The sequence below is a fragment of the Clarias gariepinus genome, chromosome 23, assembly GCF_024256425.1.
Source record: "Clarias gariepinus isolate MV-2021 ecotype Netherlands chromosome 23, CGAR_prim_01v2, whole genome shotgun sequence".
NCBI lineage: Eukaryota > Metazoa > Chordata > Actinopteri > Siluriformes > Clariidae > Clarias > Clarias gariepinus.
Window position 1 is genome coordinate 21,392,794 of NC_071122.1, and position 19,306 is coordinate 21,412,099.

The 19,306-nt window shown below is 39.5% G+C and overlaps 1 protein-coding gene across 1 annotated transcript; it reads left to right on the plus strand.

Annotated features, from left to right (window-relative positions):
* Positions 1 to 13,232: 13,232 nt before the first annotated feature.
* c23h3orf14 (chromosome 23 C3orf14 homolog) lies at positions 13,233 to 19,306 on the plus strand. The gene is made up of 4 exons (XM_053483682.1): positions 13,233 to 13,516; positions 14,432 to 14,555; positions 16,275 to 16,343; positions 18,122 to 19,306. Exons 1-4 carry the CDS (start codon positions 13,464 to 13,466, stop codon positions 18,311 to 18,313), a joined length of 438 nt encoding a protein of 145 aa, XP_053339657.1. The 5' UTR covers positions 13,233 to 13,463; the 3' UTR covers positions 18,314 to 19,306.

Here is a 19,306-nt window from a genome sequence, read left to right on the forward strand (position 1 = left end):
CAAGTGCTCAGATGTATAATAAGAATAAAATGTAAGTCGCTCTGGACAATGTCAATTTCAATCGGTTTTATGCCATCATTTACCTGGAAGTGAATCATAAGTCCTGGTTTGACTTAAAGAAACATATGACCAATAACAGTACACCCCGTTGGGTTTTATCCCTCATGCAGCCAAATAAAAGACATAATTCCAGCCTACACTGCTGTCAGATGATAAGGCTACTGTACATCTAGCATCTTTGGTGGGTCATAACTTACCCTAACGCTCGGCATCCTTCCAGAAACAGCTCTGCTTTTATAAACTCACGAAGCTCTGTTAATAACTCTGTCCTTCTGTATCCACTGTAGCACCACAAGCAGCATACAGCTTGCTATCTCTATATCCTGCGTACAGGTTTTTTGGGGGCCTGAAGCCTATCCCAGGCTTAGGGCATGAGGCAAGGTAAACCCTGGATGGGGTGCCAATCCATCACAGGGCACACATACACACACTCACATGCTCATTTACACACTCCTGGCAATCTGGGAACAGCAATTAGTCTAAACTGTGGGAGGAAACCTGAAGCACCCAGAGGAAACCCACCAAGCAATGAGAGAACATGCAAACTCCATGCACAAGGACCCCAGAGGTGCAAGGTGGCCGTGCTAACCACTACACCATGTGCCACTTGTATAATAAATAATCAATGTAATTACAACAGAATCTTTTAAACATATATTAAGACAGCATGCTGGATAGAAATGTGTACTGTTGTTCATTAGCTAAATGATTTTTACTTCTATTTTAGTGCTAGCAGTAGTAACTGCCGGTCTTTGATTAACCTTGATTATTTGTTAGCATGTAATCTTCTTGTAAGCTAGAATAAGCTGCTATTATTATCAGTGCATATTTTATTCCTACTGTTTAGTACATCATTAAAGAAAACGTCTTTCACGGTGCTGCGTTTCAGGGTTGTTTAGCAAAATTTCTCTTTTCTCCCTTGTTAGGGAGGCTCCCTTTTCCTGGTAGGTTGTTCTGAATTATTATTATTATGTTTTTCAGATTATGGATTTAAAGACAGTGATGTAAGATTACAACCATAATGATGTAACATCTCTAAATATTACAGAGCACTATAATATTTCTCCTTGGTTCCTCTCCGCTGTAACTTTACCTCCTGTCTCTGTTATTGCTGTCTTTATGACTTGGTACGGTAAATTGATGACACCCACTGGAAACTCCCAACTCAGCAATAAGTCATCAGAGCTGTCTCTCGTACCCAAAAATCCCTGTTCTGCACCCGCACAGACTTAGCTTAGTGGCTGTAACGGCTATGCGAGGTTCCAGGCCTTCAGCTGAGACAATCCATCACGATGGACAACAGGTGGGGCTCATCTGCCTGAGCTCTGTTTTGTCTCTGCTGTCTCTTGCGGTGCTTGTAAATGAGGTGTGAAGCCTTGCCCGTTAATGAGCAGATCTGACAAGGAAATGGATGACGAGTTTGGATTTTTGGAAACCGGAACCCGGAGTCATACGGCATGAGGCTGTTAGGGGAAATTCACCTTGCTCAGCCTTGAACATTTGCCTAAACGGCTCATTACTCGAGTGCTTGTAAAGCCATGCTTAAGGTTTGGAAACCGTTTGCTCTGGGTGGTTTTTATGATTAATCGAGATGCATTTGTTGCTTAAAGGAATCTAATTGAACAGTTTCTTGTTTACATGTAATGCCATTATCCAGCCCTGGCATGTCTGGCATTTGAGGTTGACATTTGTGATTTGACATTTATGCCACAGTCCTGACCTCGCTCCAAGGTTTTGGTAATTTAAGGAGTTCCTGGGAGGCCAGCGTTGCACCAGTGAAGCAAGCAGTCCAATCGTGGTCTGGTGTCCTAAAACGTTCTACTTTGATGGTATAAAGGCACTAGTGAAACACTAGGATAAATGCATGGATTGTAGAAAACATAACTGTGATCTGATTTTAATTTTACATCTTCAAAAGTCCCACTTTAACTTGAACGCCGCAGTACCTTGTATATTCTAGAACTTGTTTAGCTCATGGAGGCTAACAAAATTCCAAATGCATGGTGTAGTGAATGCTTTGTGAACCAACTTCCATCTTAAGCACTGTGTCAAACTATATCATTTATAATGAATCCTCATGCCTTAAAGAATTTCTTATTTCCTTTGCACTTTATAGATTCTGAAATATATCCATGTAAATCATGCGCTTTTAAATAATGCAAAAATATGTGCGCTTTTATGTCGTGTTAAAACCGAGACATTCGCCCGTGCCTCAGGTGATATAGAGATATGCACGTCTGTCTTTTCCTTACCGAACTTGTAGATTTACGCTCCTTATCACCTCGGTGAAGCGTTTAATTTCCTGTGCGTTTAGGAATGTTAGTGTTACAAGCAAATCAGTCAGAATCAGCAATTGCTCAAGCCAGCACAGCATGACAAAAAAAAAAAAAAAAACACGCAAGGAAGTCAGAATTTCTGCCTCCTACCCTGAACACAGGTTTATTTATGCCAAGTACAATGGTGCTTATGCATCACCTGATTGAAAGCTTTAAAACAATCCCTTTAGCTAGGGCTAAATGAAGTGTGTTACGGAAAACGTCGCGTTTAATCAAAGCCTACCCATACTTCAGTTATATGCTGTACAGTATGGCTACAGTTCTGGACATAGAATCCTTGGCTTGCTTCCACGCCCCTGGGGTGCAATAGAGGGTTTGTGGGTTTAATCATTTTATCTAAAAGTGTTAATGGCCTTGGAATGAACTCCTGTATGTATTAACTGATAGAGCGTTAAGTCAGGAGATTAGAGGGATTGTGGATTAGAACAAGAAATCGCAACAGAGCATGACCTCGTTATTCTGGATGAAATGGGACTTAGATACGTGCACATCTGCTATAATAATTGACTTAAAATCTCATCTCATTTCCCACTATGACGTATAACGTGAACACTGTGCTCCTGACCTGTATCTGCATCATTTATTTATATCTTTTTGCATTGTGCTGCTGCCAAATGATTGGCCGATCAGATAACAAGTAAGCAGGTGCAGTTTGTAACATAAATTTCTATAAATTCCTGCAGTTTGTTGTTTGTTCAATATTGCCCACTACCAAGCCAAAAACAAAAAGTCACCTCCTGGATTTGACTAAGCAAATCAGTACGAGCCGTCCATTTTATAATTACTGCAGTTTCTGCTGGCAACAATTTATTTAACTCAATGCATCTAACGCAGGCATTGAGTAGCTTCTCATTTCTTTAAACAACCATGACAGAAGACATATCCTGTGGTTAGGGCAAAGATGTTATGCTGTTTCAAATTATTGTCCTTCATCAAGCAAAGAAAACAACTAGGGAGATTGCTCAAACAACAAAAGTTGGGTTAAGAATTGTAAAACGCGTTATTAAAACCTGGAAGGATAGTGGTAAACCATCATCTTCGAGGAAGAAATGTGGTCGGAAAAACATGCATGAGTGTGATGGGAGATCACTTAAATCCTTAGTGAAATCAAATTGTAAAAAAACAACAACAACAACAGGAGACCTCATGGCTACAGTATGTTTAACGGTGAAAGTAAGACCAAAGAGAACTCAACTCGAGGGATTGGGACTAAACAGCTGTGCAACCTTAAGGCATTTGAAAAAGGTCATGTGGTCTGATGAGTCCAGAGTGATGGGTGCACCAGGGTAAGAAGAGAGTCAGATAAAGTGGTGCACCCATCATGCCTAGTGCCTACAGTACAAGCCTGTGGATGTAGTATTATGATCTGGTCTAGGGTTTAGCAATGTTATGTGCCCAAAAAATTTGATCAGCTGCCGACCTAAATGATCAGAATATTTTTCAATCTAGAGATTTTTTCGTCCATGATGGCAGGGGCATATTTCAAGATCACGATGCCAGGATTCAACAGGCTTAAATTGTAAAAGAGTGGTCCCGGAAGCAAGAGCTATCATTTTCACACAGGGGTTGGCCACCACAGGGTCCAGAGCTATTGAAAATCTTTGGGATGTGATGGAGAAGGGTTAACATAAAGGTCTGACTCTCCCATCATCAATACAAGATCTTGGAGAGAATTTATTGCAAGTCTGGCTGAAAGTAAATGTTGTGACATTGCACAAGCTTACTGATGCGATGCCATGACTAGATCCAAAATGAAAGGCAGTCCAATTATATATTAGATTTTGTGACTTTTTTGGGCTGGGAAGTGTATTTCTTGAGATGAGCTTGGTTTGTATAACAGTATTCTCTCTCTCTTTCGCTTAGTTAACAGCTTTTCCATTTTTAATCACGCACATATTAGTACATTTGTTGACTTACAGTAGCATTACCATTAGACACAGCCTGGAAAGCTTATCATCACTAAAGAAGACTGATCTGTGTTACAACGCGTGCTTACACCCATGGCTCTGTTGAATGATTACACTACTAAAGCCATGCCATACTTGACAGGACTACTTGAGCTTTAAAGCTGTTTGCCTTCAATACTATATCATGTAACTAACGAGCACAGCAGATATCTTTAATTGTCCTAGCAATAAATGGTAAGCCGCATTTGACTTTTGTGCTGCCCATTATTTATTTACAAGAAACATAAAAAGCAAAAGAAAAAAAGCACACTTCTGAGACGCGGCAATTAGACGGAGGGTAAGTGCAGGATGATTAACCCCAGTCCCATCATTAAGCCAGAGATAATAGCCTGCGTGCACTCTAGTGAGTCAAGTCGGTTCATTAACATGTGCTATATTGCTCTGGCGAAGAGGAGTAAGAAAGCCCATCACCTTTGTGAACGTAAATGCGATCAGAACGATCCCGAGGGTGAATTTACACAATTACATTCAGTAAGCTGTACTTTAGGGTTATGCTAATGCTAAAAGCGTATGGATGTAGTGGAACAAACAGGACTCACAATGAGCAATGTTCCACCCATGACATGGAATCCGCAGGGAGGAAGAATGTACCCAGAGAAAGAGAGAGAGAGATACATTCTAGTTTCTGGAGAAAAAATTTAGCAACATTTTAATAATTATGTGAAGCAAGTGGATGGCATGGTGGCTTAGTGGTTAGCACTGTCGCCTTGCACCTCCAGGGTCTGGGTTTGATTCCCGCCTTGGGTCCATGTGCATGGAGTTTACATGTTCTTCCCATGCTTGGTGGGTTTCCTCTGGCTACTCCGGTTTTCTCCCACAGTCCCAAGACATGCTGATTAGGTTAAGTTGCATTTCCAAATTTCCCATAGTGTGTGTGTGTGTGCCCTGGAATGGATTGGTTTGTCCAGGGTTTACCCCACCTCATGACCTATAGCCCTTTTCGCATGGGATTAGTATCATCTGTGGACCCTGTGTGATTTAGAAGTTACGCCCCCTACATCTGAATTTCGTGTGGTGCCTTCGCACAGCTCGAATTTACTGACTTATCTCATCATGGATATCATGTCAAGGCTTTGCATAACAGTTCGCTTATTTGTGCATTATTTTGAACAGACTATTGCTTGGAAATGTCTTGTTATTATATAGGTCTAGCTGTATGATATGAACAAAAGAGTGTTCTTTACCGTATGCTGCTATACACATGATCCATCACCATCTAATCATTCTTTTTGCTTTCGATTTTCTGATGGTTTTCAGCTTTTACTTTCTGCACATTGTATTGTTGTCTGGTGTATAGCGATATGACATGGCACCCAAAATACTTTCAAAGCACTCAAACGCTGCCTCCATTCTTTGTGAAGAAGGATAAAAAAATGCACAAACGAAACAAAAACCTAAAAAAAAAAGATTTACGACCTTGCCAAATCCTGGCCAAAACACAGACATGCTGATTCGCACGGGACTAATATTATCACAGGACCTCAGTGTTCAGCAAAATATGGTAGGTCATTTTGGGGGGGAATTTTTACTTTACTAATTACAGACATGGCCGATTCACACGGGATTAAAATCACAGACGACCTCTCCAATTCTTACAAATGACTAGAGGTCCCATGGGATCGGCTCTAGGCCCCCTGTGACCCTGTATACAGGATAAAGCAGTATAGATCATGCGCGAGTGAAGCAAGTGTTGTTTTTTACAGGATATATTTTTTCCTATGTAGACAAATTACATTATTGATCATTTTCTGGAGCATTACAGGCTAACTTGAACTTTTACTGAAAGTTCTAACAGCGCTGTGTAAGATGGATGGCTGTCTGAATTAAAGGTTGAGTTTCTGCAAAAACACTGAAAACGCTGCATCCCACGCTTGTTTTGCGACTGCGAGCAGAACTGATTAGATGTCACTTGTTTGTTTTCTCCCAGCTCGGGAAGAAAAAAAAAAATAAAGAAATGCTCTCCACCTATCAGACTGAAACTTCATCTCCTGCTCCTGATAGGTGAAGGCAGGGGAGGAAGTATGCAAAGAGAGAGACAGGAAACAGGAAGAGGCAGGAATAAACGACGGCTGAAATAGCGAGAGTGGAAAATTCCCTCCCGCTGTGCTAAAGCCTTCTAATAGAAATGCCACGAATGTGTCCTTGAAAGACTCAGCATTTGTCCTACTGCGTGTGTATAAGGAAATACGATTTAGGATGCACGAGTTGAAAAGAATGTCAACTTACTTTAGAATTAACGTAGACAATTATTTAATCATGTTACCCATGATGCAACCCATATCTACAGAATTTGTGAATCTCCAGTGAAAAACTTATATTAGCCTCGTATAAGATTTATGACTATTAGCATATTGATTTAATGCCCACTTTATCTTCCTTCTCCTTCATCTCACCACAATGGAGCTCATCGCTATACCGTTACAATTCATTATAAAATGCGCGATTAGACATATGATGTTTGCACATGATCCTCTCCTCATGAGTTTCCTCTGCTCCACCTGGCTGGATGGAGTGCCGTGTCCTCCATCTTAGAACGGCTCTGTTGGGACAAAGCAGCAGGAAAAACACGCAAGGCAAGGTCACAGCGCACCCTCCACCCCGCCAGGCAGGAAGTGCCGAGGGGCCCGGCCCATCAGAGACAGGAAGTACAAAGTGCAAACCAGCAGCGGCATCCCACCCCTTCCAACCAGGAAGTACACAGAGCGAGCTCGCCCCAGTGCATACCAAAGATCTAGGTTTTGAGAAATGAGCAAAGAGGATATTCTGACTAACAAAATTGACCAAAAAAAAAGCTTTCTGGCCTACGTTTTGCAGATTGTACATGGTGCTCTTAATGACCCAATAGTTTTAATTTGCCTGACTGACATACTGGCTAGTGTTTTAGGTGTGTTACCGCAAGACCAAAATATCATAGGTGGCTAATGTTTAAGCAGTCTTTTAGGAGTGTTTTAGCTAGTGTTTTAGGAGTGTTACAGCATGACCAAAATGTCATGACAAACATGAAGGTAGTGTTTTCTGAGTTTCATGATATGACCTACACTCACCTAAAGGATTATTAGGAACACCACACTAATACGGTGTTTGACCCCCTTTCGCCTTCAGAACTGCCTTAATTCCACGTGGCATTGATTCAACAAGGAGCTGAAAGCATTTTTTAGAAATGTTGGCCCATATTGATAGGATAGCATCTTGCAGTTGATGGAGATTTGTGGGATGCACATCCAGGGCACAAAGCTCCCGTTCCACCACATCCCAAAGATGCTCTATTGGGTTGAGATCTGGTGACTGTGGGGGCCATTTTAGTACAGTGAACTCATTGTCATGTTCAAGAAACCAATTTGAAATGATTCGAGCTTTGTGACATGGTGCATTATCCTGCTGGAAGTAGCCATCAGAGGATGGGTACATGGTGGTCATAAAGGGAAGTACATGGTCAGAAACAATGCTCAGGTAGCCTGTGGCATTTAAACAATGTCCAATTGGCACTAAGGGGCCTAAAGTGTGCCAAGAAAACATCCCCCACACCATTACACCACCACCAGCAGCCTGCACAGTGGTAACAAGGCATGATGGATCCATGTTCTCATTCTGTTTACGCCAAATTCTGACTCTACCATTTGAATGTCTCAACAGAAATCGAGACTCATCAGACCAGGCAACATTTTTCCAGTCTTCAACTGTCCAATTTTGGTGAGCTCGTGCAAATTGTAGCCTCTTTTTCCTATTTGTAGTGGAGATGAGTGGTACCCGGTGGGGTCTTCTGCTTCTGCTGTTGTAGCCCATCCGCCTCAAGGTTGTGCGTGTTGTGGCTTCGCAAATGCTTTGCTGCATACCTCGGTTGTAACGAGTGGTTATTTTAGTCAAAGTTCTTCTATCAGCTTGAATCAGTCGGCCCATTCTCCTCTGACCTCTAGCACCAACAAGGCATTTTCGCCCACAGGACTGCCGCATACTGGATGTTTTTCCCTTTTCACACCATTCTTTGTAAACCCTAGAAATGGTTGTGCGTAAAAATCCCAGTAACTGAGCAGATTGTGAAATACTCAGACCGGCATGTCTGGCACCAACAACCATGCCACGCTCAAAACTGCTTAAATCACCTTTCTTTCCCATTCTGACATTCAGTTTGGAGTTCAGGAGATGGCCTTGACCAGGACCACACCCCTAAATGCATTGAAGCAACTGCCATGTGATTGGTTGATTAGATAATTGCATTAATGAGAAATTGAACAGGTGTTCCTAATAATCTTTTAGGTGAGTGTATATGTCTAGACAGGTTTGTGGCCAGTGTTTTGGAAGTGTTACCACATGACTAAAATGTCATGACGGACATGTAACTAGTGTTTTTACAGTGTTTCCAAGTGACCAAAATGCCATGACGGACATGTAGCAAATGTTTTAAGAGCCTTACCACTTGACCAAAATGTCCGAAAATGACAAAAATATCAAGACGTGTTAAATTTTTTTAGGAGTGTTACCACATGAACAAAATGTTGTGATGGGTATGTAACTAGTGCTATGATATGATGTCCTAATATGGCCACCATAGTTGCGATGTCCTTGTGGCGGGGATGTGTTATGGTTCAACCTGTTTATACGCTTATGACATGCTAAGCTGATAACCATTTTAACAGCTAATGAAGTTTCCAGTATATATAATATATTACATTTTTACACATTTGCGATATATTCTATAGATACGCACACTTGTAAGCTTGTTTTCTATCAGTAGGTTGCCAGATATCAGTGAATACACCCTTACGTTGATATGTGCTATATATAAAAAAGACAACAATGAGAAATGCTTTCACAAATGATCAGATATTAACTGGTCCACCGTGGAAACACTGCAGGCATTCACGTGTTGAAGTAAACACATCCATCATGCAGTAAATAATCTAATATACGTCAAATGCCCAACAGGAGACGAGGCCCGTTTTAATACGAGCATCAGTGCGGGAAAGTTTATTCTAATACATTTGGCAGGCGTGTGGATGTTATATTTTATCCTCTGTATGATGTGTAAAACTCATTACTCCATTATAGGACACGCACACATAGAGAGAGAGAGAGAGAGAGAGAGAGATACTGTACACAGCATAATAATGTTGTCAGCTGATAAATCATAGAAACTTTAATCAAAGCACAAAGGCATCTGGGAAATAATCACAGACTCGCCTCATATCTCTCTCTCGCATTCTGTCGGTATCTCTTTTTGTCTCTCTGTCCCATTCTGTCTTCCTCAGTCTCTCTCTTTCTCTTATTCTCTCTGTCTCTGTCTCATATTGTCTATTTCTCTGTGTCTATCCTTCAGTCACTATGTCTCTCATTATGTGTGCATTTGTGTCTCTCTCATTCTTCTTTCCTGTCTCTCTCTTACTCTGTGTCTCTTTATGTCCCCATTTGTACTGCTTATAATGATGTGTCTCTATATCTATGTGCCTTTATCTGTATATACATTCTGTATATCTCTGTGTCTCTCAATCTGTGTGTCTTCGTCTCTTTTTTTCTTATTCTGTGTATGCCTTTATGTCTCTCTCTCTCTCTCTCTTTGTGTGTTTCTCTCATTCTGTGAGTCTCTCTGTGTCTCTCTCTTTCACTGTGTCTTACTCTGTCTCTTTTTTTGTCTGCTTATTTCTGTGTTTCTGTCTCTCATTCTGTGTCTCTCACTGTCTCTGTCATTTTCTGTCTCTCTCCTATCTCTCATCTTGTGTGTGTCTCTCTCTGTCTATTTCATTCTGTAACAATTGTGAATCGGCCTTTGTCTCCTGCTTATTCTGTGCATGTCTCTCCCACTTATTTTTGAGGTGTCTTCCCTGTCTCATTCTTATACTTGGTGTGTCTCTCTATTTCTCTCTTACTCTGTGCACCTGTCTTTCTTTTTGTCTCCCATATTCTAATTCTGCGTGTTTTGATTTCATATTTCTTGTGTCTCTCTTTCTCTGCCACACTCACTTTAATTCCATGTTAGTGTCTCTATCATTGCTATTTCTTTTATTCTCTGTGTACGTCCCTCTTTCCCTGTCTCCCTCTTTTTAATTCTATGTAGGTGTCTGTCTTTGGGTCTCTTGTGTCTCTCTCTCTCTCTCTCTCTCTGGGACTCTCATTCTCTCTGGCTATCTCTGTCTCACTCCTGCTTTTGTAAATGTAACACATTTATATAAATAAATGTCATAAAGTTGGCTGACTAAATCCAGTCTAAGGTAACGTGGTTTTTAAAACACATTTACTACAGTCACTCACTGAACTTTATTGAACGTTTATATTCTATTCCTGGTTACAATACGGGCGCCTTTAACACACACAGATAAAGGTCACATGGCTGAGTGTGTGTGGGAATACAAATACAGTCCTGTAGTTGTGTGTGTGCATGTGTGTGTGACCGAAAGAAAGAGAGAGAGAGAGAGAGAGAGAGAGAAAGAGGGAGAGAGAGAGAGGTCCCTGCTTTTCTATGGAATGATAAAGTGCCGCCCTAAAAAGGTCCGTCACCCTCGCTGATCCCTGTGGGACGCCCGCTGCACAGCACACACACTTTCACTTTGATGAACGATAAGATGCTTAAAAAGTAAAAATATGACATTGCAAGTGACGTCTGGAGCGACCCTTGGAGTCCGAGGATTGATAACACGCCTACCATGTGAGGGCTGAACAGAATCGCCATCTTCCTTGAAGACAGATGAAACTGATACCGAATGAGAACACTGAAAAATGTGTCTATTTCTTCGCTCTCTTTAGATTTATTTAGAACAGCTGGAGCATCGAGCAATGTAATATTAGCTTAATGTTTAAAATTATGCACTTTTTTAATTATCCTGCACAACCTCAAATACTATTCTTTTTAATAATATATATTATAAATCAAGTATTACTTGAGGCACCATGGTGGTTAGCACTGTAGCCTTGCACCTCCAGGGTCCGGGTTCGATTCCCGGCCAGGTTCGAGTCTCACTGAGTGTGCATGGAGTTTGTATGTTCTCCCCGTGCTTGGTTAGTTCCCTAATTTCCCATACTGTGTGTGTTTACTGTTTGTGTGTGCCTTTTGATGGATTGGCTCCCTTTCCAGGAGCACCCCACCTCATGCTTTTATAGCTTGATAGACGATGAGTGACTGAGTAAGTATTACTTGAGCCACTCCTAAATCAATGTTGCACTGTATTGTAATGTAAACAGAATCATAATAATTATATCTATTTTTTGTTTACGCAGGAAAAAAAAAATCCTTAAGGTATAAATAATTTAAGATAGAGAATTTTAAAGCTACATTATATCCTATAACTTATAGGAGTTCCTGAGAGGCCAGCGTTCACGGCTACATTGTAGTGAGGAAACATTTTACCTTGATGGTGTCCAAGCACTAGTGAAACATGGGATAAGTGCATTAGTGTAGCAGGGGACTATATAGAGAAATAAAGGGAGTTTTTACCCTCATCGCTGTGTTATTTTGAATAATCTCGTACAAAAGGCATGCTGTTTCAGCACTTTTATAAACGTCTAAGAGGCGGCGCGGTGATGTATTGATTAGCACTGTAGATTCGGTCCCACCACCTTGTATAAGATAAACGTTATAGAAAATGAATGAACGAATAGATGAATAATCAAATCAGAGTCAAACCGTTTTTAATCCGAGACTATAAGCATCTAATGAATATATACATCACTAAATTGAAAATTAAAACACCAACAAACAATTCCATTTCAAAACTGCAGAGACCCATTCATGACCAGAGAACAGATTTATTTGATTAACTTATTTAATGTTGCAAATGTTTCATAATAATATTTATTTCTTGGTAACACTAGCGTTTTAAATTCTGAACTGAAATGATGTGTTATGTGTAAATCTAATTTGGTTTAAGGGAATCAAGGTCAAGTAAGTGTCCATCCATTCATCTAGTAACCTCTGTAGTCCAACTAGGGACTGTGGAGGCCAATGGTGACCATTGTATTTATTCCCATTTTACAAATGTGGTAGGACCTCAGGTCAACATTCACACACTAAAGGCAATTTGGGAACGCCAATAAGCATAATTTAATGCAGGTCTTTGGACTGCGGGAGAAAACCGGAGAACCCGGAGGAAACCCACCAAGCACGAGAAGTACTACACTACACTACACTACACTACACTACACTACTACTACTAAGAAAAAGAAGAAAAATTGCAGCATGGTGGTTTAACGGTTTGCAGTGTCTGTATGTTCTGCATTTCATTCCTAATTGCCCATAGTGCATAATTGTACATGTATGTGTGAGTAGGTGTGTGATGGGTTGGGGTCCCGTCCAAGGAGTATCTTGCATTGTGCCCCAAATTTCTTGGGATATTCTTTAGGCCTACACAAGATAAGTGGTATAGACACTGGATGAATGAATGGATAAATAATAATAATAATAATAATAATAATAATAATAATAATAGACCACTGGCCCTCACTTTGAGGAATGATAATAGATGGTTACAGCTTTTTTTTTTTTTTTTTATAGAGGCACTTTTGTTTTGTTTTTAAGCTTTTCTCGCCATCTGCTGGTGGGGGTTAATTAATACCCCTGCTAGGTAAGAGGAGCTGTTAGAAATTAGAATACTTTTAGTTCCACTCTTGTGATAAGTCCGATTATGTTAGGTTACCTCTTTTGAATTATTACACCCTGAATAACCGTTTTCTATTGACTCCAAATAAGACAATTACAGAAATAGTCTAAAAATCAGTTTTCTTGCCATCAATAAAAGGTGTGATTCTCTTTTATGAGCAGCAGATGGCGGTCGTTCACAGATGCACGCTTTTGATCAGCTGATCCGTTGCAGCCAATGGAATTGCGCGAAATGTGTTTCCATGGTGACAGGCACTGCTATCAGGAAGTGTTCACAAGCGAGCTACGTGTTCGGTTCTTTGGCTGTAACTGTCTTTATTGTCTTAAGAAATAGAAGTTAAGTTTTTATTTTATGTTTTTTTTGTCTTATTTAACATATTTAGCATATATTTCGTACAAATGGAAACCAACGAGAGCGAGCAAACCTGTTAGCTTAAAGCTAGGAACAGAGAATAAACAGTAATAGTCATAAACCATCTCTTTTTTTTTTTTTTTTTTTAAATAAAAATTAATTAAATGGCGTCAAACTCCCACGACGAACTTCAACTCAGCAAGAAACACGAGGAAATGTAAGTGATGTAAGAGAAGTAGTTATGCGGTAACGGTTAAAAGTGTATAGTATATATAATTAGTTGAATGGGCTTCAGGTGTGTCACGTGACCTTAATATGACTAAACCTGTGGCACCAAAGTTTATTAGAGACATTCCAGTTTAGGGGACACTTGCACATGCAGTGATATTGTATCCAAACACTTATGCTTATACTAAAAGTGGGTTTGTGCCCACTTTTTGCAGCTATAACAGCTTCCACTCTTCTTGGAAGGCCGTCTACAAGATTTTGGAGTGTTTCTGTGGGAATTTGTGTCCATTCATTCTGTAGAGCGTTAGTAGAGGTCAGGCACAAGTGAGAAGGCCTGGTGAGAATCTCCGTTCAAGTTTATTCAAAACGTGTTTAGAGGGGTTGAGAACAGGGCTCTGTCTTAGGGCCAGTCCAAATTCTTCCTCACCGAACTCATCAAACCATTTTTATAAATGTTTTTTTATGGTCCTTGTTTTGTGCACTGGAGCACAGTCTTGTTGGAATAGAAAAGGGCCTTTTCCAAACTGGTGCCACAAAGTTGAAAGCATAAAGTTGTCCATTTTTTCTCAGTATGCTGAAGCATTAAGATTGCCCTTCACTGGGAAGATGGTGCCTGACTGATTAAATACTATACTATACTTCTAATACTTTTTGTGAAAAAGCGATGGATGAAACATTCATCTTATGAGGTCATGTCCAATATGGTTAATAGATTTAATGCGATGGTAACATCCTGAAAGAAATAATTCCCCTGAATAATTTGCTGTGTTTTAAGTACGGATTTAAAATGGACTGGTTGCTGGTAATAAGAAAAGGGATCACTCCAAATTTCTGACACTTATTGGCCAGAGCAGAGTCGATGTGAGTCATATCTTTACTGTCCTGCTGTGTTCCTGCCCTACAGTTTGGGGAAAAGAACTGTTTTACTGCAACAGATGGAGATTTGCTATGAGCAGCAGAAAGCCAAGAAAAATCATCAAGCCGATATGTCTCAAGCTGCACGGGAAAGGAATGCTGAAATACTGAAGGTACTTTAAAAGCATTGCATAGAAATTAAGTATACATCTGACCACACTAGCGACGGGAGCTTCTTTAATGGCCCAAATATGTGGAAATGGCTTGGAGCATGGCTGGGACTGTACGTGGGATGTGGTGATAACTCCGGGATGAGTTTCTGTCATGGGGTGGAGTGGGGAAAATAAAGTCTTGCATTTTATGCATTGTCCAGTTTGGTGATAAACCCAGGCCAGTTTTGACAAGTTTTTTTTGACAAAGGGCAATTAAAGGAGTTCCTGGGAGGCCAGTGTTTCATACTGTATATGGTGCAGGCAGTCTGATCATGGCTTTGTACTGAGAAAACTATCTGCCTTGATGGTATCCAAGCACTAGTGAAACATAGAGATTATATAGAGAAATAAAGAGAGTTTTTACTCTTATAATTGTGTTCTGTCATTATGCACAATCAAAAGTCCCAGTTTGACTTGAACATTCTTCATGTATTTGGATTGTTTGATTGGTTGGCACGCTTAATTTATGAAATTGTAGATATATTTTATTAGATACAGGAAATTGTCACTTGCCAAAATGTATTTTTTTGGAGAGCGAAATTGGGTTAGACAAAATGTCTAATGCATTTCTAAAAACTGTCTAATGCATTTCTAAAACCCTGATCCAACAACTTCACAGAAGAAATGTGGTCATTAAAAAAAGTGTGAATTTCTTAAAACACATTTTAGTGATTAAGCTTCAGAAAAAAAACTTCCTCCTGTGTGCATAGTGCATACTGTACAAGCCTCTAGAGGCAGTGTTTTTAAGATTAGGTTATTTGTCACACATCCTTTACAGCTCAGTGAAATAATTTTTTTTACATATCCCAATTAGGAAACTTTCAAATTAGGAAAAGGTTAAAAGTCTTGCAAGGCCTCAACAGTGGCAGCTTGGTAGTCCTGGAGCTCAAACCCCTGACCTTCCAATCAGTAACACAGAGCCATAACTACTTGAGCAACCACCTAGGATCTGGGCTTGCTTCATTTGGTCAGGTGTAGACTTAGCATCCCCTTGTGACACTCACTCACTCATCGTCTTTATCGCTTTATCCTGTATTCAGGGTCGCGGGGGCCTAGAGCCTATCCCAGGAGGCCTAGGGCACGAGGCGTGGTACACCCTGGACAGGGTGCCAATCCATCACAGGGGGCACACACACACCCAAAAACACACAATACGGGCAATTTGGGAAACGCCAGTTAGCCTAACCTGCAGGTCTTTGAAATGTGAGAGGAAACCGGAGTACCCGCTGGAAACCCACCAAGCACGGGGAGAACATGTAAACTCTATGCACACAGAAATGGGAACTGAGCCTGGCTGGGAATAGAACCCAGACCCTGGAGGTGCAAGGCGACAGTACTAACCACCGTGCCGCCTCCTTATGTGACCATAAAACTTAAATAATCAATGAACGATTGGTTCTGTGAGCATGTGGAATTTTTCTTACATAAATTCAAATACAAAATCCCAAGAACTACGATTTATGTAGTTCTGGATGGCACATGCACACCAAAATCAATGTTAAAGGAGATTCCATGAAATATCAGAGGGCCTGGCCAGTTTTGCTTCACTGGCTTTAGACAATGCCATACCAATCCGAGTTGCACAATCTGTTGCGCCGCTCAGCCAGTATGTCAATGTACATTTTTGTCACTTTAGAATTCAGGTTAGGTTGGGTAATTCAAGGTTTCGTCATGTTACAGGATATCCAGAAAGTAGAAGAACGTCTTCGGACACGACCGCTTCTGCATCCTGATGTTCTCAACCTTCAGGTATTCAGGCTTTCTAAAGCATTATAAAATCGTGGCTTAGAGGCCGCACAATAGTGATTAGAGCATTTTCACACAGGTAGTAATGCACTTTTTAATTTTTCTTAACTAGTGGATGTGTGATATTTTTCTGTACTGGGTAAAAAAATGGAAAATGTTGTTACTGTGCATTTATTTTAATGGAAACCTAAAGCTAGAAATTGCTAACACGAAGTCCCAATTATTGGACTCGGGGTGAGATGGAAAAATGCAAAGGCTTACCAAATATAAAGGACGATAGCCAGACTTACAGTACTTGTTCAAAATGGAAAGCATGGAAATATGCCCAAAATGTGTTGATAAATTTGTCTGTATGTATTAATATTGATAATTTTCTTAGTGTATATGCAAATTTCATAGCACCATCAAAACAGATTTTTTTTTTTCTTCTTAATCTTTGTGTAAATATCACAGTGTTCTCTTCACAGTTTTTTAGCAGAACGTAATATACAAATATAATATGAAAATAAGATACTGTGGCGATTTTTGATATGCTGTGTTTAAAAATACGGGAGGGATGGCATTATGTATGTATTTTTAAAGGGGATTCCTTTTATGAGGAGGAATGCTTTCCAAACCTACATTTACATATTTTTTGCATTTTGAGGTAAGCTGTGCTTTGTCATACTTTAGATATCTGAACAGAAAGTGGCGTGACCATTGATTCACAACAATATTCACCAGCCAACATTGTAACAAAATGAATGAATGAATGAATGAATGAATAAACTGCCATGTTTTTGTATGACCTGTCAGATTTTATCAAGAGTTCCATCAGTATCCGCACACTTTTTCTTGTTTTGTGATGAATGTTGATGTTGCAGCTAAACTTTACCCTGGTTATGTGATTGACTCTTCAGGTTTATCATATGCACCATTTTCCAGAGATATGATAGGCTGTTTATGAGCCAGGGAGCTATCATGCGTAGGGTTATCACTTACATAACAAATTTACTTGCCCAAACATAGAGATTGGTTGCTCCAGGGAAGCAGGAAAGTTTTAATGTCAAGCCCTGCATTGTCTTTCTTTACTTTTATATGTGGAACATAGTGATAAGAGTAAATTGCCTATATTTTCATTACGTTTTCAGACACTTTGTCCAGAGTACAGTTGTGCCTTGGAGTCTCAAAACACAATGGAGAATCCAAAACACAAATTGAGTACCATGGAGAAAAAGTTTGTGTTTTATGAGTCCCATAAATTATGACAAATTAAAATAAACACTAAATTTTGACAAAATGAATAAATGCTGCTATATAAAGAAATGCGTCTGTATGCGTGAAAGGGTAAGGGTTATTACATTATTAATTTATTCATTTATTATTACGCTCATTCAAACATTTACTTGCAACGTTAATAAAATGATTTGGAACTTTGTTGGGATCATGTTTTATTTATATATATATATATATATATATATATATATTATATTATATTATATTATATTATATTATATTATATATATATATATATATATATATATATCCTGATGATAGTGTCATACTCCAAATGAATAATTATACAGCTTTTGAGCATAATTTATAATTACCTTTAAATTAAAGAAATTTCTTTAAAAGAACTGTGCTTAGGCTTCCAATATAATTCAAGACAGGTCTTTATGCTCTTATCTGTGTTTCATCGCACAGACATTACAATTCTAATAAATAGAAATTATATGAAAAATGTTGAAGGTCACCTTTAAACAATTTTTGTTTAATTTATTGTATGTTCCATGTTTTAGACTCGTTATTGGGCCTCAGTGGAGCAGCAACTTCCAGAATGGGAAAGCTACTTGTTAGGGAAGAGCCAAGCCCCCATGAGCGTAGAAACGATCTCACAGGGAAACCACGAACAGAGATGTAGTAATAACAACTCTTCACCTGTACGGAGTCAGGGCAGACCTCCTCGACCCAAACCCAGGTCTGCTGACTGATGAAAATTAGGAGAAGGTATGGTTAAACCAAGGATCCCCTTTATCCAGTGTATCTAAATCTGTAAGCAAGGTTTTTAGGTTTTTTTTTTTAAGTGCTGTTTTTGAAATAGGTCTTTTGTGAAATTCAGGATCTGCTCTTAAATTTTGAGTTTTGCTCTACAACCACTCTTATCACACTTATCACACAAAGAGCTTTAATCATGTGCTCAACCTGTTCACTTGAGATTTCATCATCACCTGACTCAGGCACAAAGTTCAGGCACAAATCTGCCCTGGGTGCAGAAAGACATTTCAGGTTACACACTGGGGAATCTGACAAAACAAAACATATGGACTTTTTCTACCTCCAAAGTCGACATGATCAAATGGCAATCAATTGTGGCTATAAGGTGTGACAGGTGGCATGTTGGTCTTAAATCGGGCACTGTAAGAACCTTTCCACTAGGTGGCAGTACAGTCTATTAGTAATACAAAACACACAACACATTTTTCATAGATGTATACATCACTTAGTGTACGCATGTTTTCTGAATCAAAATCCCTATACAATAGTCAGCAGTTTAAAGTGTAAGAAATTTGTGTGATTATCCGATCATGTACATTATGTTCTCTTAGGCTAATAAAGGTAGAAAGAATTTAGACTAGTATACAATTAGAGATACAGTTTAAAGAACTTGTAAAATAAACTTATTTATATTATTATGGAAATTAACACAATTACCTATTTTGATCTGGTTAATATTTCATATATCATGTGTAATAATAAACATGTAGGTGCTTGGGACTAGTGATCAGAAGGTCACAAGTTCACACCCTACCATCACCTGCTGTTGGGCCTTTGTGCAAAACCCTTAACCATCAACTGCTCAGAAAAATATAAGTTCCTCTGGATAAGATCGTCTGCCAAATGTCGAAATGTAATGCAAATTTAAACAATTGCAGCTTCTTCAAGCAGAGTCTAGGGGCCCAAGCACCACAAGTGGTCTGTTTTTT

Excerpts from the sequence above, each read along its gene's own strand:
- c23h3orf14 (XM_053483682.1), top strand. The coding sequence starts at position 13,464 with ATGGCGTCAAACTCCCACGACGAACTTCAACTCAGCAAGAAACACGAG. Across the intron at positions 13,517-14,431 it reads AGCAAGAAACACGAGGAAAT|TTTGGGGAAAAGAACTGTTT; the intron begins GTAAGTGATGTA and ends CCTGCCCTACAG. Across the intron at positions 14,556-16,274 it reads GGAATGCTGAAATACTGAAG|GATATCCAGAAAGTAGAAGA; the intron begins GTACTTTAAAAG and ends GTCATGTTACAG.